At 42.5% G+C, this 21,354-nt stretch overlaps 2 protein-coding genes across 2 annotated transcripts; one reads left to right on the forward strand and one right to left on the reverse strand.

The window, feature by feature from the left end:
- The first annotated feature begins 667 nt into the window (after window positions 1-667).
- On the forward strand, window positions 668-10,053 carry slc34a2a (solute carrier family 34 member 2a). Its single transcript, XM_071532069.1, has 11 exons — window positions 668-770; window positions 1,555-1,683; window positions 1,971-2,114; window positions 2,291-2,402; window positions 2,806-2,998; window positions 7,950-8,045; window positions 8,138-8,258; window positions 8,379-8,546; window positions 8,646-8,762; window positions 9,276-9,400; window positions 9,484-10,053. Exons 1-11 carry the CDS (start codon window positions 668-670, stop codon window positions 10,051-10,053), a joined length of 1,878 nt encoding a protein of 625 aa, XP_071388170.1.
- A 4,503-nt stretch (window positions 10,054-14,556) lies between these two features.
- On the reverse strand, window positions 14,557-16,554 carry bglapl (bone gamma-carboxyglutamate (gla) protein, like). Its single transcript, XM_071532081.1, has 4 exons — window positions 16,415-16,554; window positions 15,922-16,311; window positions 15,678-15,774; window positions 14,557-15,270 (listed from the first exon to the last, which is right to left on the reverse strand). Exons 1-4 carry the CDS (start codon window positions 16,473-16,475, stop codon window positions 15,168-15,170), a joined length of 651 nt encoding a protein of 216 aa, XP_071388182.1. The 5' UTR covers window positions 16,476-16,554; the 3' UTR covers window positions 14,557-15,167.
- Window positions 16,555-21,354: the final 4,800 nt, after the last annotated feature.

Here is a 21,354-nt window from a genome sequence, read left to right on the forward strand (position 1 = left end):
CCTTATCAGATTACTGAAGCATGCCTCAGTGCAAAGTGTAACTGTAGCTTCATATTGAGACACCAAGTAGTTTTTCCTCCTGTGTCAAAGCTGCTGTTGTGAGTGTGGAAATTTACCACAGCCAGGCCATGTGGCTCTGGAGGAAGATCAATATCCCAGCATGTGAGTGAAAGAGTGTGTGTGTGTGTGTGTGTGTGTTTGTGTGTGTGTGTGTCTGAAACTTCTGGACCTAATGCCCTCACACCACATAATAATGGTTTATAGAATTGTTCACGTCTGAGGCCAACACCCAACTCTATCTGAGGTTTCCTGTGAAATTGACATCAGATCTATAAAAGGATAATGGTGATTGGCACGGTATGATTAAGGTTGATTACACTGACATTCGGTCTGTTTAACCAGGATTAGGCGTGAAATAGTAAGACACTTGCTAGGTTGGAATATTTGATTTATTGCAATCTCTATATCTAACTATTGTTTTTTCCCCTCAGACAATGGCTCCTAAACCCAATCTAGAAGAAGACTGTAACGAGAGATGTGAAGACGAGTGCAATGGTACTTTTTACACTGTATGTAGAGAGGGCAGTTGTGTGTGTAGCTGTAGAAAACAGAACATAAGATATACTCAGACTGTTTCCTCTCAGAGGTCCAAGAGAAGCCTGTTTCTATGGCAGCAGCACATTCCACTGTGGCTCTGATCGAGGGCGAGCCGGAGGATGCCGACCCATGGGACTTACCGGAGCTGAAGGACACGGCGGTGCCATGGTCAGGTGAAGAATTGTAGCGTCACTATGTAACATTAAGTTTGGTCTGACCCCTGTATTTGTAAAGGAAGACCTGTGTGAGCGCCTCAAGAAGATGCACATCAGCAATAAGTAATACATTTTCATCCCAATCGATGAATTAAATATAGATAGATATGATAAAGTATCCCACTCTAACATTGTTACATATTCACACAGGATAAGTCTTTTCCTGAATGTCACTCAGCACCAGGAGGAACTCGCTGTTAGTTGGCAGGCCTTCCAAAGCGTTATTGCCTCATTTGAAGGACAATAAATCAAATCAGTGGTATTGAACCGATTATTTAGAAAGCAGACAGAGATTAGACAGTCATAAATAATAATCAGGCTGTGATCCAGACAGTAGCCAGACAGACAGCAGAGACGGTGCCAGCAAAACTGTGGCACAGCACAGACGGTCTGTCAAAGTTATAGTGAGGTGAGTCACAGTGAACACGGCATGTGTAAAGGTTATGTACTATCAGTACAACTTACTATAAGAATGGTTAGAGTCGAATCTGAAAAATTAATATTATCATCATATGTTTTTGTATTCTATTCTATTCATTGATTAAACCCATATGACCTCTTTTCTGCCCTCCTATCCCTCTCTCTCTGTCTCTCTGTCTCATTCTCTCTCTCTCTGTCTGTCTGCCTCCCTCTCTCCCCCTCTCTCTCTCTTTCTCTCTCTCTCTCTCTCTCTCCCTCTCTCTCTCCCTCTCTCTCTCTCTCTCTCTCTCTCCCTCCCTCTCCCTCTCTCTCCCTCTCTCAGCTCTGGACACCAGAGGGAAGGTGCTGCGGGTGTCACTGTCGGTGGGGAAGGCGATCCTGCTGCTGGGGTTCCTCTACATGTTCATCTGCTCCCTCGACATCCTCAGCTCCGCCTTCCAGCTGGTTGGAGGTAAAAACACTCGCACTTGTCTGAACAGCATGTGCAGTGATGTGCAGCAGGGACTTCAGAGCCAATGCACGTATTTTGTGCACACACACACACACACACACACACGCTCTCTCTCAAGTTGTACGCCCCATAGAATCTAGTAAAATCACAGCCATAAACTCACATGTTCTATCATGAAGTGCACTTAGAAACACTCAGGGGTCTCTCACATCAGATCCCTCACATTTTTCCTCTCACCCTCCACAGCATACTGTGTAGTAAAGCCTTCCTTTGTCCCCCCTGCCCAGGTAAAGCAGCAGGCGACATCTTTCAGGACAACTCTGTGCTGTCCAACCCTCTGGCTGGTCTGGTCATCGGAGTTCTGGTCACCCTGCTGGTCCAGAGCTCCTCCACCTCCTCCTCCATAGTTGTCAGCATGGTCTCCTCCGGACGTGAGTGCAAGGCTACCCCCCCCCCACACACACACATACAGTAACTTTAACTCTGAGTCTACTTGAGTAGGACATTCTAGTACTCTTTACACCACTGAATGTACACACACATACATATACATGCATGATGATGATGATGATGTTGGTGGTGGGGGATTGACCTGTGTGTTTGGCAGTGCTAACGGTGCAGCTGGCTGTTCCTATCATCATGGGCACCAACATCGGAACTTCCGTCACCAACACGCTAGTAGCCATGACACAAGCTGGGGACCGCAATACCTTTCGCAGGTAATCATTTTTAGATCAGTGAATGTTACTATCATTTAATGCACGATGGCAGTCTCCTTTATATTGCTGGCTCACGCACTTTCTCTTCTGATCAGACAGCTCAGTGGAAAAATAATGAATCAGAACACTGTGTTCTGCTGTGTATGGAAAGCAGGTGCATTTCTTGCAGAAATAAATTGGGCAAAAACTGCTCATCCTGTAACAGACACTGAAGAATCGTATTTCACGCTTTCATGGTTGTGGCAGTCCAATGAAATACGAACACCAGTCACAAAAGAAGCACACAAATCCTTTTCTCTAGTAGTCCAGCACTTCAGTAAAAGTACATACTGTATGTAGTTCCTGTTACGAAGATCAGTCACACTACCTCACACTCATCTACACTCTTTTCCACTGTGCCCAGGGCTTTTGCAGGAGCCACGGTGCACGACTTCTTCAACTGGCTGTCTGTGCTGGTGTTGCTGCCACTGGAAGTTGCTACTGGTTATTTGTACACGGTCACCAAGCTCATCATCGACTCCTTCAACATCCAGAGCGGAGAGGCCCCAGACCTGTTGAATGTCATCACCGATGTCCTCACCGAGTCCATCATACAGGTAGGATGTCATCAAGTGTCACTGACGTTACAAATCCCTCAAAGACTTTATCTCTGAGGTAGGATGTCACTGCCATTCCATTTTAGAAATTGTTGAGTTGATGGATACACCTCGACTTTTGCCAGGATCGACAGTCTCTCTCTCTCTCAAACCAGGTCAACCAGCTGTATGACTTAGACGCAGAGTCTTCAGATCTTCCCTGAGCCTTAGCCAGTTTAACTAGGACCTGAATGTCATCAAAGAGAGAAAGGAAAATAGTGCTGTTTCTGAAACCAGGCACGTAAGGTTTAAGATAAGGTTTAAGATATCAAAGTCCAGGAGATGGTGAACATAACTGTAGCGGGGGTGACACAGTAGTCAGTTTGTACCGGAGTCAACAGGTGTCAGAGGCATTATCCAGATGGTGGGATAATGAATTTCCACACATTTCCAATGCCATAAAGTGGAGAAATGTGGTTTGTAAAGCCAAGAAGCAGTATTGTACATATTATCTACAGGATGAATGTGGTCGGTGGTAATAGGACAGTAAAAAGCAGTCAGGCTGTCATGACGGTGCTATTGATTGATATAGTGAGTGCTATTGGAAAACTGCACGGGAGACTCAGGTGAGACTCTAGACTGACATAGCTGCAACTCTGTTCCAATGTGAGAAGGTTTCTGACCAATTGGTATCAAGTGGTTAGCCAAAACAGGACATTTTGGCCATGGAACACAAGGAACACAAGTGGCAGAGGGCCATTCTGAAGAAGTTTAAGAAAAATAAGTAAGATTTGTACTGCCACATAGCACAAATAAACCATAATACATCTGTGGGGGTTTGGTAGCAGTGACTAAGCAATTACTTTGCCAGGCGCTGAGATTTCTGGATTTCAAAACACACTTTGTGGGCTGTACACTGTTTTGGCAATATCAAAGTTCTGCCCTTGACTATGACTTTTGAGTTGCCCTAGTGTGGTGGAGCTAGTCAAGGAGTTAGCACTTCCAAACCATCCTTATCACCCAATTCACCCAATTTTCTTCCTAGTTCTTGATGTAGAGCTAGTTTTGGGGTCAAAGCTTGCTCCATCTCTTCCAATGCAATTCCTTTCTTTCCTTTCACCCACTCAGCCACCCACATATGTGTAAAGATAGGAAGGAAGGGGATTTTGTAAATCCCTGTGGGAGGCATGTCCAAGTATATTGGTGCCCCTCATAAGCAAAAGTAAAGATATACTGAGAGTCAGGATGAATGGGTATGGAGAAGAAGGCAGAGCACAGATCTAGGACAGAAAACACACAATGTGGTGGAATAGAAGCCAGAGGAGTAGGAGGGTTAAGAAATGGCATTTAAAGAGGGCAGCACATCATTTATAGCACTTAAGCCTTATGTAAAACATCAAGTTTCTTCCCCAGGTTTTCTTACAGACCAGACTGGTGTATTACAGGGACTATTAGAGAATGATTCCTTGGGCTAGTAATGATTCAATTAGTGGTTTTATCAGTTTTATTACTTAAGGGTATATATAGGGGATATTGGGGCTTTCTGGCAGTGGTTTGGTAGCCTAGATTCTTTGAAGGATGAAACCGAGCTTGCTCTCCTGATCTCCATGGGAAGGACGCTCCAAAGTCTGGGGGCGTTGATAGCAGAAGCCCAGTCCACCTTTGTCCTTAGTGTAGACTTTGGAACAGCCAGGAGGTTGTTGCCTGAGCATCTCAAACCACCTCGTATCTGAACTGATATGCAACTAGCAGCCAGGTCATGCCGTGCCTTAAAAGTGATCAATAAAATCTTAAAATTTATTCTAAAATACATATGCCAATATAAATAAGATAAAATAGTAGTAATGTGATCATGTCTTTTAGCTCCAGTCCAATGGTGGAAACGAAAGCATGAATTTTTCTAGGTCACAGAAAGATAAGAGCGGTTTGATCTTAGCAATATTTCTGAGCTGGAAGAAACACGATTGGCCCGCAAATGTCAAGTCAGAAACATAAACATAAAACAGCTAGTATGAGTCTCTCAGTCGGGCCACAAAATTTCTAAAAACTGTACTGCGCATGTGGCATTGTGGGACACGGCTGAGTCTGCGCGTTGCATCAATTTGAGTTTAGCTCGTTTGGTAAAGCAGAGGTTTGATGCAGCATGTAGACATGTGTGTGTGTTGGAGCCGACACACAGCCATGCTATCCAGGGCGTTTTACAAAGGATAAAGGGAAAATCAAGTCCTTTATAAATGTTGTATCTGCCTTCTATTTCTGTTTTTCATTTGTGGATTTTGAAATAAAAATCAAATCACCATTCTTATTCATTTTTTAATTTCTGTTTCTGAAAAAATACACAGACCGAGATCAGGACTTAAATTTGAACTTGAATATGAACTTCTGCTCGCTGAATCGTTAAATATGTATCCTACTTTGTGTCACTGGTTGACTATATAACATAAATAAAATAAAAACAGAAGGTTAAGGTTTATATGTATAAGTCAGTGGCCAAAATTGAATTTGTTTATGTGAACACATACTTTAAAACTGTATCACCAATTTCTAACCCTTACCCACCTGGAAGTAAGTTCTTTATGACATCACACTGATATGTCCTTATAGGACACACCATGCCTGCCATGCCTGAAGCATGATCAGGTCATTATGAGGTCCCACTTCAGAACTCCAGAACTCTGTGTCATGTGAATTTGACTGTCATTTGAACTTCTGATGAACCTGAGAAACGACAGCAAGACAAGACAATATCTGCTGAACTTTCTTTCCAACACTTACAATAATTCCTGTTGTAAAACAAGCGAGCATACGAGCTGATGGAGACTGAGACTTCTTCTTGGAATCACTGTGGTGCGGTGAGAAGGAGGAACTACTTTTTCAAAGGCTGGACTTGGAGGAAACAGCGTTTCACCCCCGGCTTCAAATCTGGGGCTCAGCGGTGCTCTGGCTCCAGGTCTGTGCTGAGGAGAAAGAACAACAAAAACAAGAAGAACAAAAACAAGAAGAAGAGATATAATGCCGCTATGGAAGAACTAAGAAAGGGCATGCTCACCCTCAACCTGTACTTCGACGCTCCGAGCTTCAGAGACGCTGCAGCTCACATGAAGCTGGAGCCACAGCGCCGACGCTGCACCCTGCCACCGGTGACACCGACCTCTGAGGCTCAGCCAGACCGCAGCTCCAGATCCAGAAGAAACAGAAGGACCAGGCGTCCGAGCTTCACACCAGACTCTGTCTGCTACCAGGACTCTGTTACCTTCCGCAGACCTGCCAGGAAGAGATACATGGAGGATCTGGACTATGAGCCACAGATGAAAAGGAACTATATGTTCTGAACAGTCCATGTCAGCAGGACTGATGGAGGAGAAGAGCATCTCTACAACACCAGAGGATCTCTTCTGTCCTCAATAAACATTCGTGTTTTGCATGACAACTCTGTGACAGCATTTATTGTAATCATTACATATTGTAAATGTAGAGTTGATAATGAAATGGAGGAACCTCCTGTCTCTTCAGATAAGGTTTTTGTAATTAATAATAAGCTGCAGACTGACTGTATGTGATACTGTTTTTTGTTAAAAGCATTTCTATCTATAGTGGAGGGAACATTCATAACATTCATGCATCATATATCAAAACACTCTCGTCAACTCATGGTGTATCTTCAGTGACCACTGTCTGGTTAAATATTGATTGGACTGTATATCAGCATATGTAAATTTATATGTATTCTATTATTTTAAGACAATGCTTCCTGTTTAATGCAGACTATTACCTGCAGTCAATAGTAGCCAATGTCTGAAAGCCAAACATCGCCCAGGGGAAACAGATAATAGATATTCCACCTCAGGATGGTTTGCTCTATAATTAAGTAAAGAACCAAAAACACTTGGAGAAGAAAAACAAAAAAACTTTGACAGCATTTTATGGAATCTTGTAACTGTGAGTGTGCCTAAACTATTCATCATGGCCTCCCATATTACAGGATTTACTGTTCAAAAAGTGCAAGATGTTATGGATAATTGTGATTGTTGACAGAACAGACTGCAAAGATGTATCCTCCCTCCATGTTTCATCAAAATTGGTCCAGCAGTGTCTAAGATATCCTGTTTGAGTTCAAAGTTTTGACCTATAATTACAGCTCCCCCATCAGGCCAATGAGTGATTGTTTAAATCGACAGAACAAAGTGCAAATATGCATCTTCCCTCCAATTTTAAACCTAAACCATTCTAACATTAACCCCAACCCTAAGATTAGCCCTAGACCTGCCTTTGGAATAGAGAAATACAATCTATCAGGAGTTCCTGTGATGGTGGCATTCATCGCAGCTAAAATGTCTTTAGTTTACAGGTTAATGGGAACAACAAGTCCAATAGGTCAAAAACTCACCAGTGCCTCACTGGTTTGGAAACAGTAGCACAGAGCAGCATGGGATGGAATTTCTTTTGCATAAACAAGCTGGATTAGAGAGGGGGAAGGAACATTGTTCAGCAGTATCTTGAGTTAGGACAGAGCGCTGGGTATTGATAAGGAAATCAACAGGAGTATTCTGCTCTTCCACTGTCTATAAACCATACAGACTACAGTCCTTATTATAAGTGGAGGCAGAAAACACACAGATTAGTGTCGCCATCAGGGTCACCCATAATAATGTTTCTTTGCAGCTTGTGCCATATAGTCATAGCTAGGACACAGCCTTGAGTGGGATGCTGTGTTGGGCAATAGGCTTGTTTAGGTTCCTCCTGGTAACTCCCACGCTTCTGTATTTTAGGATATTCATTTCTCCAATGTCCTCTCTCGTCACAATAACGGCAGGCTGAATCAAAAAATGTTTGCTGTTTTGCTGCTCCTCCAGATGTTCGCTTGGCCTCGAACCTGCAACCATTAAAAATGTGTCCCCGTTAACCCATCACAGAGATAAGATACCATTATATGACATTACTGTCTTTGTCATATCATCTCTCTCTCGTTCAGTTGGATGAATCTGTCATTAGTGGGATTGCCACTGGAGACCCGGCAGCCAGGAATAAGAGCCTCATCAAGAAATGGTGCCAAACCTTCACCAACACTGTAAGCCCAGAACATCCTCACTATATAACAAATATTCAATATCATGAAGAGCATGAACATGAAAATCTTTACAAACTGCCGCTCTGTTTCAGACCTTAATGAACGTGACAGTTCCTGGTATTGAGAACTGCACCTCTCCGTCTCTCTGCTGGGTCGAAGGCAACCACACCATCACACTGAAGAACGTTTCGGAGACGTACAACATCCAGAAATGTATGACCAACACATTTAGAGATGTAGATACAATTCGCCTCCTGCATGTATCCATATTTTATCACTTCTGTTTTAACGCAGAACGTTCATGCGGTACTGTCTGCGTCTGTGTGTCCTCAGGTAAGCACCTGTTTGTGAATGTGACTCTGCCTGACCTAGCGGTGGGTCTGATCCTGCTGGCTCTCTCCCTGTTGGTGCTCTGCTCCTGCCTGGTCCTCATCGTCAAGCTGCTCAACTCCATGCTGAAGGGACAGGTGGCCGTGGTCATCAAGAAGATCCTTAACACTGGTGAGCAGCGCTGGTTGTACCTATTTATGTTTTGAAATGCAATGAAGTGGAGATATTTGCGTGAGATGTGTGTGTGTGTGTGTGTGTGTGTACTTGCAGATTTCCCGTTTCCATTCGGTTGGGTCACTGGTTACATCGCCATCGTAGTCGGAGCTGGAATGACCTTCATTGTCCAGAGCAGTTCGGTGTTCACTTCCGCTATCACTCCACTTGTTGGTGAGGCCATCCATCCATTCCATCCATCCATCCCTCCATAACTCTATCCAGCTGTCCATCCATCCATCCCTCTATCCATCCCTCCATCCATCCATCATCCATCCATCCCTCAATCCTTATATCCATCCATCCATCCATCCATCCCTCAATCATCCATCCATCCATTCCTCCATCCATCCATCTATCCATCCATCCATCCATCATTTACCATTAACATTACCATCCCTTCCACCTCTCTCTCTGCGTGTCTTTAGTGGTTCAGTATTTTTCTTGTTGAGTGAAATCTGTATTTTAGATCTTATGACTTGAAGTGAATATAAACAATGTATTTTCTGTGTAACCAAAGTCTATAGAATATATATGCTAAAAATAAGACATAGAAAATCGGAAGGAAATAGGAAATGATAGGAGTAGGAGAGAGAGTGAGCGAGAGAATGTGTGTGAGTGTGGGTGTGTGTGTGTGTGAGTGTGTGTGTGTGTGTATTTTAATGACTGTTCCATTTCTCTGTATAGGAATTGGTGTGATCAGCATAGAGAGAGCGTACCCATTGTCACTGGGTGCAAATATTGGCACAACCACCACCGCCATACTGGCAGCCATGGCTAGTCCTGGAGACACACTGGCTAATGCTCTACAGGTCAGTTATCCACACAAACACACACACACGCTTACCATACACACATGTGACATATACTGCATCCCGCCCTACTCTCATTCCAGATCGCCCTGGTGCACTTTCTGTTCAACATCTCTGGCATCATTCTGTGGTATCCGATCCCCTTCACCCGCATCCCCATCCGGCTGGCTAAAGGCCTGGGCAACATCACCGCCTCCTACCGCTGGTTCGCTGCCGTCTACATCATCTTCTGCTTCTTCGTCTTCCCTCTCTTTGTCTTCAGCCTGTCGCTGGCCGGCTGGCAGGTGCTGGTGGGCGTGGGCGTGCCTCTGCTCGTCATGCTGATCGTCATCGTGGCGATCAACTTGATGCAGAGGCGGCGGCCCGGGTGTCTGCCCTCCTGTCTGCGCTCCTGGGACTTCCTCCCTCTCTGGGCCCACTCCCTGGCTCCCTGGGACGGAGTGGTCGCTGTGATTACCGCCAAGTGCTGCTGCTGCTGCAAATGCTGCCAGGTTGTCACCGACGAACAAGAGCACACAGACAAAGATTCTGTGGGGAAGAAGAAGAGAGAGCATGTGGTGGAGATGTACGATAACCCCGCGATGAACGCAGAGCAAGAGGTGGAAAATGAGAAAAAGATAGACCTCACGATTTTGAAATCCACCCAGCTTTGAGATTCACAGTACTGTAGTTGCACACCAGATGCGATTTCATGAGGCGAACATTCATTCAGTCTATGAGAAAGTAAATGTGTGCGCACGGCATGATGGGATAGGCTGCAATGCAAACCGGGCTCATGATGCGACAAGAAAAGTTGGGAAAAACTAATATTATGCAAATGAACAGTTGTGGTGCAAGAACCAAACACATTTGGACAAATATCCGGCTCTCAAATTCTCCACTCATTAACTTTTTATCCCTAGTTCCACTTCATTTTTGAATGGAAGATGGAAGACAGAATTACTACAGCTGTGTCGAGATTTCCCAAATTATATGACCCGTCTCTGTCAGTTTATAAAGCACTTGAAAAACAAAATAATGTATGGAGGAAAGTGACAGATTCCTGGTGTGTAGTGTTACCTGAAGTAGCTTCAAATATTCTGTTTGCTAACTATAGCTCTAGTAGGCTAAACAAGTATGGGAGCTGACTAGCCTGCCCACCCCATCACATCCGAAGAGCTGTAGATACTTAGCTAGCTTGCTAGTGTAAATCAGAATTACAAGGTTTTTATTTTATTTGGGCCTAATGAACTGAATAAAATTCAAACTAGGTCTACATAAAAAAATAATGTTAAACAAACTCAATGTTTTACCCAAGGTCACACCCAATAAAACACCCACAAGCCATGACTTGATACAGTGAAGCGACACAAAGCGAAGTGGTCATGTTGCATGTGCTGTTAGCTTGTGTGTCTTATAAGCTGGTAAAATGTAATAGGCCCTTTTCACAAACATGGCTGCCATACTTTGCAGGGTGTAGCTTGGTTCTCATTGCCAGCAATGTGAAGAAGCGAACCTTCTGTCACCCATTCTGTCTGTGATCAGTTATTTTGTGTTTCAACATAGTGTATAACACAAAACAGGTGTTGTCACTGACATATCTTTCTGTTTCTGTTGTTAGACGACTACGCAAGTAACTGTGACTGAAGGTAGCAAAATGCTAACTGGCTAACCAAGGCTATCGGTTATTTCTGTACTGTTAGCATTTTGTGACCCTCGAGCAAATCACTTTTTTTTTTTATAGTTGTGCAGTCGTCTGACAACAGAAACAGAAAGATATGTCAGTGACGACACCTGTATTGTGTTTTACATTATGTTGAAACACAACATAAGTTACCACAGACCACAGTTATGAGCGACAGAAAGTTCATGAGAGCCGATCTGTACCCTGCGGAAGTACGGCAGCCATATTTGTGAAAAGGGCCTGTAGTCCCTTAAGATGCCACGGCCCTACTGTATGGCACCGGTGTGAATACAGTAAGATGCCTCTTATGATGAACACAGAGTCAATAACTCATTTATAAATATCAGATCTGCACAAAGCCAACCATGCAGGGTCACAGGTTGCCTTGGTAACAATGCATAGACTCATGCTGCAACATTTCGTAACATCTTTCACCTTTTGTAATGATACCAAAAAGTTTATTACTGTGTATCAAAGACACATTGACATCCTCAACACATCGTTTTAAGGTGTAACTTTGGAGAAGATTATTTTGTACTTGAAAAGGATAATTGTATTCAAGGAATATGTAGTTTGAAATTACAGATGAATGTGCATCTAACTTAATTTATTCTATGATTTTAAGTTGTTGAAAGATTGCTGAGCTGTGACATTTATAAACATTGTGTTTCTATAGTATATGGAAAAAGAGGTTTTGTACATAAACATTAAACTTAATTGAACACAAATGTCAACATTGTCCACCGTCACTTGTTTTCCTCTCACCCTTCAGAGATCACTAGATTCATCTCTTGTTAGTCATTTACATTTATCCCTCATTTGCCAACATTTCTTACTCTTACTTCTTACTTCTTCTTCTCTCTCTCTCGCTCTCTCTCTCTCTCTCTCCCTCGCTCTCTCATTCTCTCTTGCCATATAGTTAAGCACTATATGAACAGTGAACAGCTGGGAAGGCAGAGACAGAGAGACAAAACAAAAGAGTAACAAACACTTGGATTTGTTGCCCATTTCAAGTCAGAGGTATATAATCATCCTCATCATCTTTGGAACAAAACAACACTGAGACTGTCCACAAGACACACACGTACATTGCAGTCCCCCACCACCCCCCCACCCCACCACCACACACACACACACACACACATTCCTGGATTTAAGTGTCTGTGACAGCGCAGCCAGTGTCCAGTAAACTTCCACTGACGTTCTGACTGCCATACAGTCACATGGCGTAGCAGCAAGCCATGTGCAAAGAACATGAGACCGATGATCAATATGTCGACATCAAGGACACATAGCTCTGCCAACGCTGATGTCACGACCACAAGTCGCTGCCCACACGGTCAACTGGTGACACTCGCTCATCTCTAATAGAGTGGGAGAGAAGGTTTTCTACACTCATTCACACACAGGAAAACAGAAGACAGAACCCGTACATTAGCACTGACATCGGTATCTTTACGACCGGCCTTATCTCCCTCCCACTCTCCAGACTCTCTGGGTTTGCACAGAGGAGAGGGAGATGGGAGTGCTATCAGTCAGCACATGGGCTTTTCTGCTTACTCCATATGGCTGTCTAATGCACATTGTTATCTTATCTGTCGTTTAGGACGGGAAGAACATGACTAAGAGGGCTGAAAACCTCACCTGCTGAAATCTGAAAGGGAACGATTGATTTCTATGCGCTGTGCTCACACTTGAACCCCTTAAGGATTACACATTTTTTGGATTAACATCTAGTTTACCACACCTGTAAAGAAAATATCTCATATGGAACACATTCCAGATTCAAAAAACTTGGAAGAATCTAGTTGTTAAAGACGCAAAATTGTCGCTTTTATAAATTTAAGCTTTTTAGGGCCCTAAAAATAAGCTTTAAGACAAAATAAAAGTCTAAAAATGTAAAGACATGAACATGAGCAGTGAAATTTCAAAACAGCTTTTGATTCATTCTGACTAATCAAAACAAAATAAGATAAATCAAATCTAATGTGCACTGGAATCAAGACTAGTAGAATGTTATAGTTAATTATACCTGACATACTGTATGTGCCCCTCATTCAGTTCTTGAACTAAACTAAACTAAACTAAACTAAACTAAACTAAACTAAACTAAACTAAACTAAACTAAACTACCTTCCCTCACATTTCAGTAAATTGTAGCCAGTGAAATAAAAAGGTGGAAAAACTATGGCTTCCTCTTTGATCATCAAACGACCACCAATATGAAAAAAATCAATAAAAATCAATTATAATTTTGGGGTTTTAAATACCCTATATCTTCATGTAACTTTCATCAGTTTGATATTACTCACTTTAAAGGGCTGGGCATTTGGGTGCTGCTGGTTATAACATACAGATAGTACTGAACCTATAAAATTATGCACATATCAGCTGAGGGATATGAGCCAATATGTAGGTAATGCTATGTAATTTTAGGGGGTTCAGTGTTATTCTGCTGTTCTATTATTAATTGTATTTGTTTCATAGAATTAATTTTATCCAACACAGAGGGGGAAGGTTGCCCTCATGTCATAACCTCCCAGTATCTCTATTAGGTATTCAACGCTGACACTCCAAATTATAATCAGCAATTAGAGGTCTTATCACAGCATATTAGATAAAAGTCAAAATAAAAGTAAATCATTGATTTTTCATTTTCCTTTATATTATTTTAGCATATCTAGAAAAATATCATGGCGATGAGGAAAATTTGAAAAAACAAAACAAAAACGAAAATACAGTTTAATCTCAAAAGTCCTGAACATATTCATAATGCAAAAGTTAGGTAAATGAGGTAAATTATGGTATTTACGATAACTATGTTCATCCACACATCTGCCTCCTCTGACCTTCTAAGCCAGTACATGTTAAATTATGGGCCGCGGCCTAAAAGGCGCTAGGTGCCTGTATCAGGTGGGTTTCCATATGGCAAGAGTGCTAATATGTTTTCATTAGCCTGGGTCCAGTGCAAGACTGATTTTAGACTTGTGTCCCGGACTGAAAAAGTTAGAACTGTTCTGAACAAATGTGTCTGTTTGAGCAACACTGCCATCTGGTGGCAAACATGACAACAGCACACAGTCCATCAGAGCCATGTGAGGAGAATTGTACTGGCTCTCTACCTTGACTGTGTCAAGAAACATTTATATGGACTTAATGGTGAAGTGTCTCACTGTAGGAAAAACTACATGACAGCTCAATGAGGGAGAGTAAGAAGAAGAAGAGACTGATGATGATGATGATGATGATGATGATGATGATGATGATGATGATATTTTGTAGCAGCTCACCCTTTTATATCAGGAAGCTTGGTGCATGTATGAATATTGCTCAGAAATTATGTTATTGATCCATTGAGGAATGTGGTTCAGCCAGCATTAAAGATGCAATGTTGTAATTGTTCAGTCAATGATATTGAATATCTTCAATATAGCACAGGTTACCACAGGAAACACATTATGTTTGGATTAATCAATAATAAAGACAGTTTCACCAACACAAAATAATTTATTTTTTTCAAATCCAAAGGGAATTTGTGGTTACAGTCATTACAGATAATTGATGTGCGTATCACATACACTTCAATACTCAGTACTACCACTATCATTACCACTACCACTAAAACTACCTTTACTAACTACTTACTACGTCCGCTAGTTACTACAACCACTACTACTAGTAACACTAAACCACTGTATAAAAAACACTGATACATTATTATACAAAACATCTGCATTTTTAGCACCATTCATTGTATTACAAGTGTGCAGAATAATTTAAACTTGAGTGGGCTGCTGCGTACTTCACAGGCTCTCGTATCCATGTGCCTCTCTCTTGAGTGAGTCAAAAGCCTGGAACAGGAATGGCCTTTTCATACAGGGCCCGATAGCTAGTATTAACCAGCACTTGGAGGGCAAGTTACACGTGTGCCTCAAAACCTCCATCTAGCATCACAACACGGGTCAAACCCACGTTTAGTTTTTCTGCTCCTTGTCTGGACTCGGGGGGGGAGTGGTTGTGCCGTTCTTCAATATGTAGCCTCACTATGACAATATGACAGGATTTTCTTTTAAAAACAGTTCGAACGAAAGAAGAGTCTTTAGTTTAGAAGGGCACGGGTCCGTAGTAAGCGGTGTATGCTGCGACGATGCCTTGAGTGTCGGCCATCTCGTCACAGGCGACATCCAGCTCACACACCTCTCTCAGGCTGGAGGGCAGAAGGGAAGAACGGGTTAGAAGGTCTACTCACACAGTGTTTTCAGCATCCTAGTCCTGTGGTGTGTTTTTCACACCCAAAGAAATGCCATGTAAAATTATTATTTGACCTCAGGTAGTAATTTCAACTTCCTCAACCGCTTAGTATTACTGTAATTCCACGCTTTCCGGCAGGAAATGTATATCGAGCTAAATCGGCACAACTAATCAGCATATAAAATCCAGCAAAAGCCAAGTGCCCAAATTTATTACAAGCCACACACTTGCAGATGGTGTGTGCAACATAAAGTATGTTAGAAGCTTAGTGAGTCTGGGTTGATTAACAGTGGTTCCAAAGTAACAGTATTGCTCAGTATTTGGCCATGGAGAAGTAGGAGTTAGACAGTAAAGAAACAGTACCTTTCCAGCTGGAGAGGGCTGAGGTCTCCTGCTGGGGCAGCTCTTCTTCTCCTCAGGAGAACAGCGGCCAGGTCTCTCTTCATAACCACTGCAGCAGCTGAGGGGATGAACATCAACTCATCAGTACAGACAGATCAGAAACTCAGACAAATTCTCCTATTCTCCTATTTTACTTATTCTAAAACTCTAAAAAGTTTTTCTGAAATCATACAAGGATACTGTCAGAAAACAAACAAGGACATACCTTCAGTGCTGGCTGACTCTGATGAAGAGGAGGAAGAAGAGGAGGAAGAGGAAGAATCGGACGCAGAAGAGTCTGATGCGGAGGAGTCGGAGGCTGAGGAGTCTGACTCAGAGGAAGAGGACTCGGAGGACTCGGAGGACTCAGAGGACTCAGAGGAGGAAGAGGAAGAGGAGGAAGAGGATGAAGAGGAGTCGGACGCTGAGGAGTCGGAGCTTGAGTCGGAGTTGGACTCGGATGACGAGGAGGAGTCAGAGTCTGAGGCCGAGGATGAGGAAGAGTCAGATGAGGTGTCAGCGGTGTCAGCGGCAGCAGGTGCGGTGTCAACGGGGGCAACCTCAGCAGCTGCAGCTGCATCAGCGTCAGTGTCCACGACAACCTCTGGTTCCACAACTAAAAATCAGAGAAACAGTTACTTTACATTCAACACTGAGAATAAGAGTGAGTATGGTGATGTATTTGAATGCAATAAGCAATGAATGGCTCCCTTCCTCACCTCCCATGGACCAGCACACTGACAGAACAGCGCAGATGGAGAGGAGAGTCAGAGTCTTCATGATGCTTTGGAGTTGGTGCCTCGCTGTGGACTTTGCTTGACCGGTTGGTTTCTCAAGGGTTTCTCTTCGCTTTCTCTCGAAGGCTGCTTCTGCTTCTTTCCCTCCATTCAGGGTCAATATATACTGTAGTCCACCCAGAGCCACACAGCGAGGTGACCCTCTGATTGGTCGGGGAATCAAATGTCAACGGTTCCGGATCCACTTGTCATGAACGCTCGCACAAACACCCACGCAACCCCTGGCACAGAATCCCAAAAGTCTTGTTCACCCACACACAAACTTACACAGCCACAAACGTTACTTGGCATCCAGCTGTATGCAGCCTGTCTAGACCTTATAGGCAGTGGAAGACAAACAAGTTGGTATGTAAAGGTATCAAGGAGGAAGGAAGGAAGGAAGGTGATCCCACATTCGGAAATGGTACACCACCCTCCCCACAGTGCACATGCACTCACACACACATCCATACAGAAATGACTGATTAGAAATAATCAACCTAATGATTTGAATAATTCAGATGAACCTTCCATAATTGTAAAACTAAATGACTGAATTTTAAAATAGTTTCTCTCTGTGAGCTTTGGGCATACGGAGCACTATTTCTGTCATAGATTCTGAATCCAACAAAAATGCCATCATTTCCATGTCAATCATTTTCTGAGGTCAAACCAATCTTTTTCGTACCGCTCTTGTTTACCAATCCTGAAATTCCAGCCTGTCCTCACCCTCCATCACTGGACTATAAATAATATGTGTACCCCTAACAGCCGGAGGGGGTCGGAGTCGTTATTGCTCTTTCTATGTGATTGGATTTTAATCAGGGAGACCCACGGCAGGGTTGCCTCTTCAACATCAGGGTTGCCAGTTCAGCTGTTGCTGTTATGTTACTCTACTCCTTGCCCCAAATCTGATCTCCCACCCCCACAAACCCATAACTACAGCCTGGGTCGACCACACGCTACTAATCGAGTGACGCGGAACAGCACTGAGCCTCATTATGCGACAGAGCTTAATTAGAGTGTTTCAGTGTCCCACCAGAACCGCAGTCAGTCACTATATTCAGCTCCAGCCCGGTCCAGGCCTTGGCCAGATCCACCGTTTACTAACTCTGCAGCATCCAGCGGCCAAACACACAGCCTTGCTCGATGTATTTCAGCATATGCACAGCTATAAATAGGCAACGCTTGTATGTTGAATACACAGCGATATGCATGCGGGTTTGGATGCAGCTATCTGTTTGTGCTATGCAGTCCAAGTGTGGATTGAAGCTGCGGTCTAAGATTGAAAATGGTTTGTGGAGATGTGGATACGGACCAAAACCATATTGCAAGTTAAATACTGTCGAAATGCCCAATACATCTGCACACATTTATCATATAACATATATATCTCAGAGGGCCACTTCTATTGCACAATGAGAAATGCAAGTGGGCCCGGGCTGCTGCAGATTGACCTTGCTGCCTGTCTTGCTTCATAGTCTGGTTTTATTCCTGGTGTCAGGGATTTGTCTTGGACCGTGTGGCATGTAATTTCAATGTCTCGTCCAGTGTCCATTTTTGTGGATGCATTTCAATGCGGGGGGACACAGTTGGAGAAAACACTTGCCACAAAGTCCCCAGTTGGGCAGGAAGTCAGTGTCTAGGCCCTTTCTGCTTTGGATCCGTTCCTGTTTTGTTGTTGCATCTTGGCACTGAGATCACTGGCAGTGCAAACCGCACGGTAATCTAGACAAATGAGGAATGCTTACTGTTTTTTACTGATGCTCCTGGTTTAGAGTTCCACGGTTTTATACGTTCTCTGTCTGTCAAGCATGCACGGGCGAACTCACGCACACATGCACACATGCACACATGCGCACGCACGCACACACACACACACACACACATCATCACTAATATTACTATCACTCTGTCCTCTTTACTCTCAAACAAAGTGGTAATGTCAAAAGAGCTAATAAGCACAAAATTGACCTTAAAAATTAAAATCACACACCCAATGCACAAATCCACAGGACATACAGAGCGTTTTTCTAATATCATGAAGTTGCTACAGGAGATGAACTTTGTACCATATTTGACCTGTGATGGTTACAGAGCATGGCATCTAATATAAAAGCAGCGGTGATGTTCAGCTGAATCACTGGTATGAGCTGACAGCTACTGTCATACACAATTTCCGTAGTTTCTGAGTATGTGCATGTTTGAGTGTGTGTGTGTGTGTGTGTGTGTGTGTGTGTGTGTGTGTGTGTGCCTGTGTGTGTGTGTGTGTGTGCGTGTGTTCATGTTCGTGTTTGTAAGTTTACCCTTGTCTGGAACTCTAAACCTGGAGCATCAGTGTGTGTGTGTGTATGTGTGTGTGTGTGTGGGGGGGCATTAGACATTTATGTAAATGCACTCACTATTGTGCATACATGCTGTTTATTAATTAATTAATAATCACTGATCTATAGAGCATCCCAACATGTATCATTCATGTGTTAATGCAATTATGTATTAATATGATTCTGTATATTTCAATAGTTGAAAACTGGTTAAATCTACATGCAGTGCTTAATCATTGCTTAACTAATTATTTTCCCCACTTTATATAGCTTCAGCAGAGGAATTTCATAATTGTTTATTACAGATTTCTTCTCTTCCCCCCTCCCTCTGCAGCATTTTTACCACCTGACAACAGCATCTTTGTGGAGATTACTACAGGATTACTACATGATAGAAACAGACCTGTTTATGAAATGACCTTGAGTTGACACATCTGGAGACTAAACTGGGCTTCAGACAAGGAGACAGGAACAGAGCAGAGCTCAGCTACATCTGGCCTCAAGCTTTAAAACGCCACAAACAAAATCCACCATCAAGCACTGAAGCCCCACAATAACAGAGGCAGCAGGTTATCTATAGGTTCAGGGAGTGTTGTTAACACTCAAGGTGCTATGTAACATATACAGAGTCTGTATGGTGTATAACTGAAGATGTTTTTTATTGTAATGGTATAAACAGTTCTTAAATGCAAATTTTCCTCCTTTCCCCCCGCAGCTTCCCTCTACCTCCATGAATCACATGCATCTTTATGGGAACAAACAACTGCTAAATGACCAGTTACAGAAATGCATTCAGGATTTGCACGGTAAGCCATTACCTCGTCTGCGTCCTTGTGGAAGTTCATGACCTACATTTCCTGTTTTTCATGATCTGATGCGGTTCCAATATTGTATCCACAAATGGAACCTTTATGTTCAGAAAGAGAGGGGGATACTGATAATCTTTTATTTAAACAGAGGTTAAAATGAACATTAAGCTTTTTTATAACCATATTGTTTAGGATTAAGGCCACATGTGAAAAATTTATTTGAGTTCTGAGATTAAAGTCTCAGATCTTTATTCTCAGAATTCTGACTTTAAACTGAGAACTTAAATATTTGTAATAATGTCTACTGAGGACTGAGGATTACTTTTTGTGTAGAATGACTGATGTACTGTATATTTAATGTGTAATGGTATTAAACTTGATTTAATTTTGATTTAATTGAATTGACTATGATTGTCTTTGTCACCCTTGTGGTTGTATTTTTGCAGATTTTTCATTTTTGGCAAAGGCAAGGCAAGGCAAACTTTATTTATGTAGCACATTTCATACACAAGGCAAATACAATGTGCTTCACATAAAACAGAAAAAATACATAAAATGACATTAAAAACAAAAAGAAAGAAAGATGTTGAGCAGTCACTCACACTGGTGACACCTCTGGTCAGTCAGTATAACTTCTCTGAGAGTGACTCCCTCAATTTTTCCTCTCAAAAAGGAAATCAATTTATATGAGATCTTGAAGGATTCTTTGAAGGATTCTTCGAAGGAGCCTAGAGTCTTTCCAGTGGTCTTACCCCACCCTATAGGCAGGCCCCACAGCCCCTATAGGACTTGTAAATGTTCCTGTAGAACAATACACAGATCATCTAAACAATTACTATTATAAACTTCAAGTATTGGTACTTTCCCTTATAATGGGTTTATTTCTATACAGCATACACTTAATTGTTGATGCTTCTAATCTACATCATGTCCACCTCTATGATTATTCACATACCCATTTGTTAGTCTCCATTGAGATCAGAAAATAAGGAGTGAAGGAGGTGTGTCTCCATGGGCTGTAGAGCATGATGAAGATCTGTGTGACCTTTTGTTCTCAAAATAAATCACTGTCTTTGGGAGCAACTGTGTTGCCGACATTCTGTTCTTTTTGAGTCAGACTCCCATTAGGGTTAATCTGTTAAATGGAACCTGAAGTTTAAAATATTTGTGTTGAAATGCAATCACAGCAAGGTGCGAGGCATTCATGGGCAAACTGCTGTAATACATTAGCTGAATCCCTGTTTGCCCAAATGATTCTTAGTTACTTGTTCCAAAAAACAAGTGGAATGCATGCTTTTGTTCTCTGGTATGGAAAGGTCAGCAAAATTCAAAATTGGCTAATATTTGAATGGGAGACATACAGCAACCATGATGTTTTAGACATGTGGCACAGGGCAGAAGTGTTGACGGTCATTGGACCTACAAGTGTTCCACTCATTTCACATTAGATGTGGTAATAATTTTGCTGATGTGCAATACAGAAGAAAATCTTCCAGTTTTACCTTGTTCTTTAAGGATAATTGACATTTAGAATTTTAGTAAGTCATTTTATTTTCAGGCCATTTGAGGTCACCATCAGCCTCACTAGTGTATCCTCCAGCCTCACTAGCACCTGCAGTTACATAATACCAGCGGCTGAGCTGGAAACTTCAGAGCTTTCTTCATTAGTGCGCCCACTGTCACCATCCTGAACTCTAACACATCACAGCTAAGGATTTGAGCCATCGTAGCTGCTATTATAGCTGCCACT

The sequence above is a fragment of the Centroberyx affinis genome, unplaced genomic scaffold, assembly GCF_046629955.1.
Source record: "Centroberyx affinis isolate AG114_WGS23_722 - 3 ecotype Tasmania unplaced genomic scaffold, CSIRO-AGI_Caff_v1 ptg002161l_1, whole genome shotgun sequence".
In the NCBI taxonomy this organism is placed as follows: domain Eukaryota; kingdom Metazoa; phylum Chordata; class Actinopteri; order Beryciformes; family Berycidae; genus Centroberyx; species Centroberyx affinis.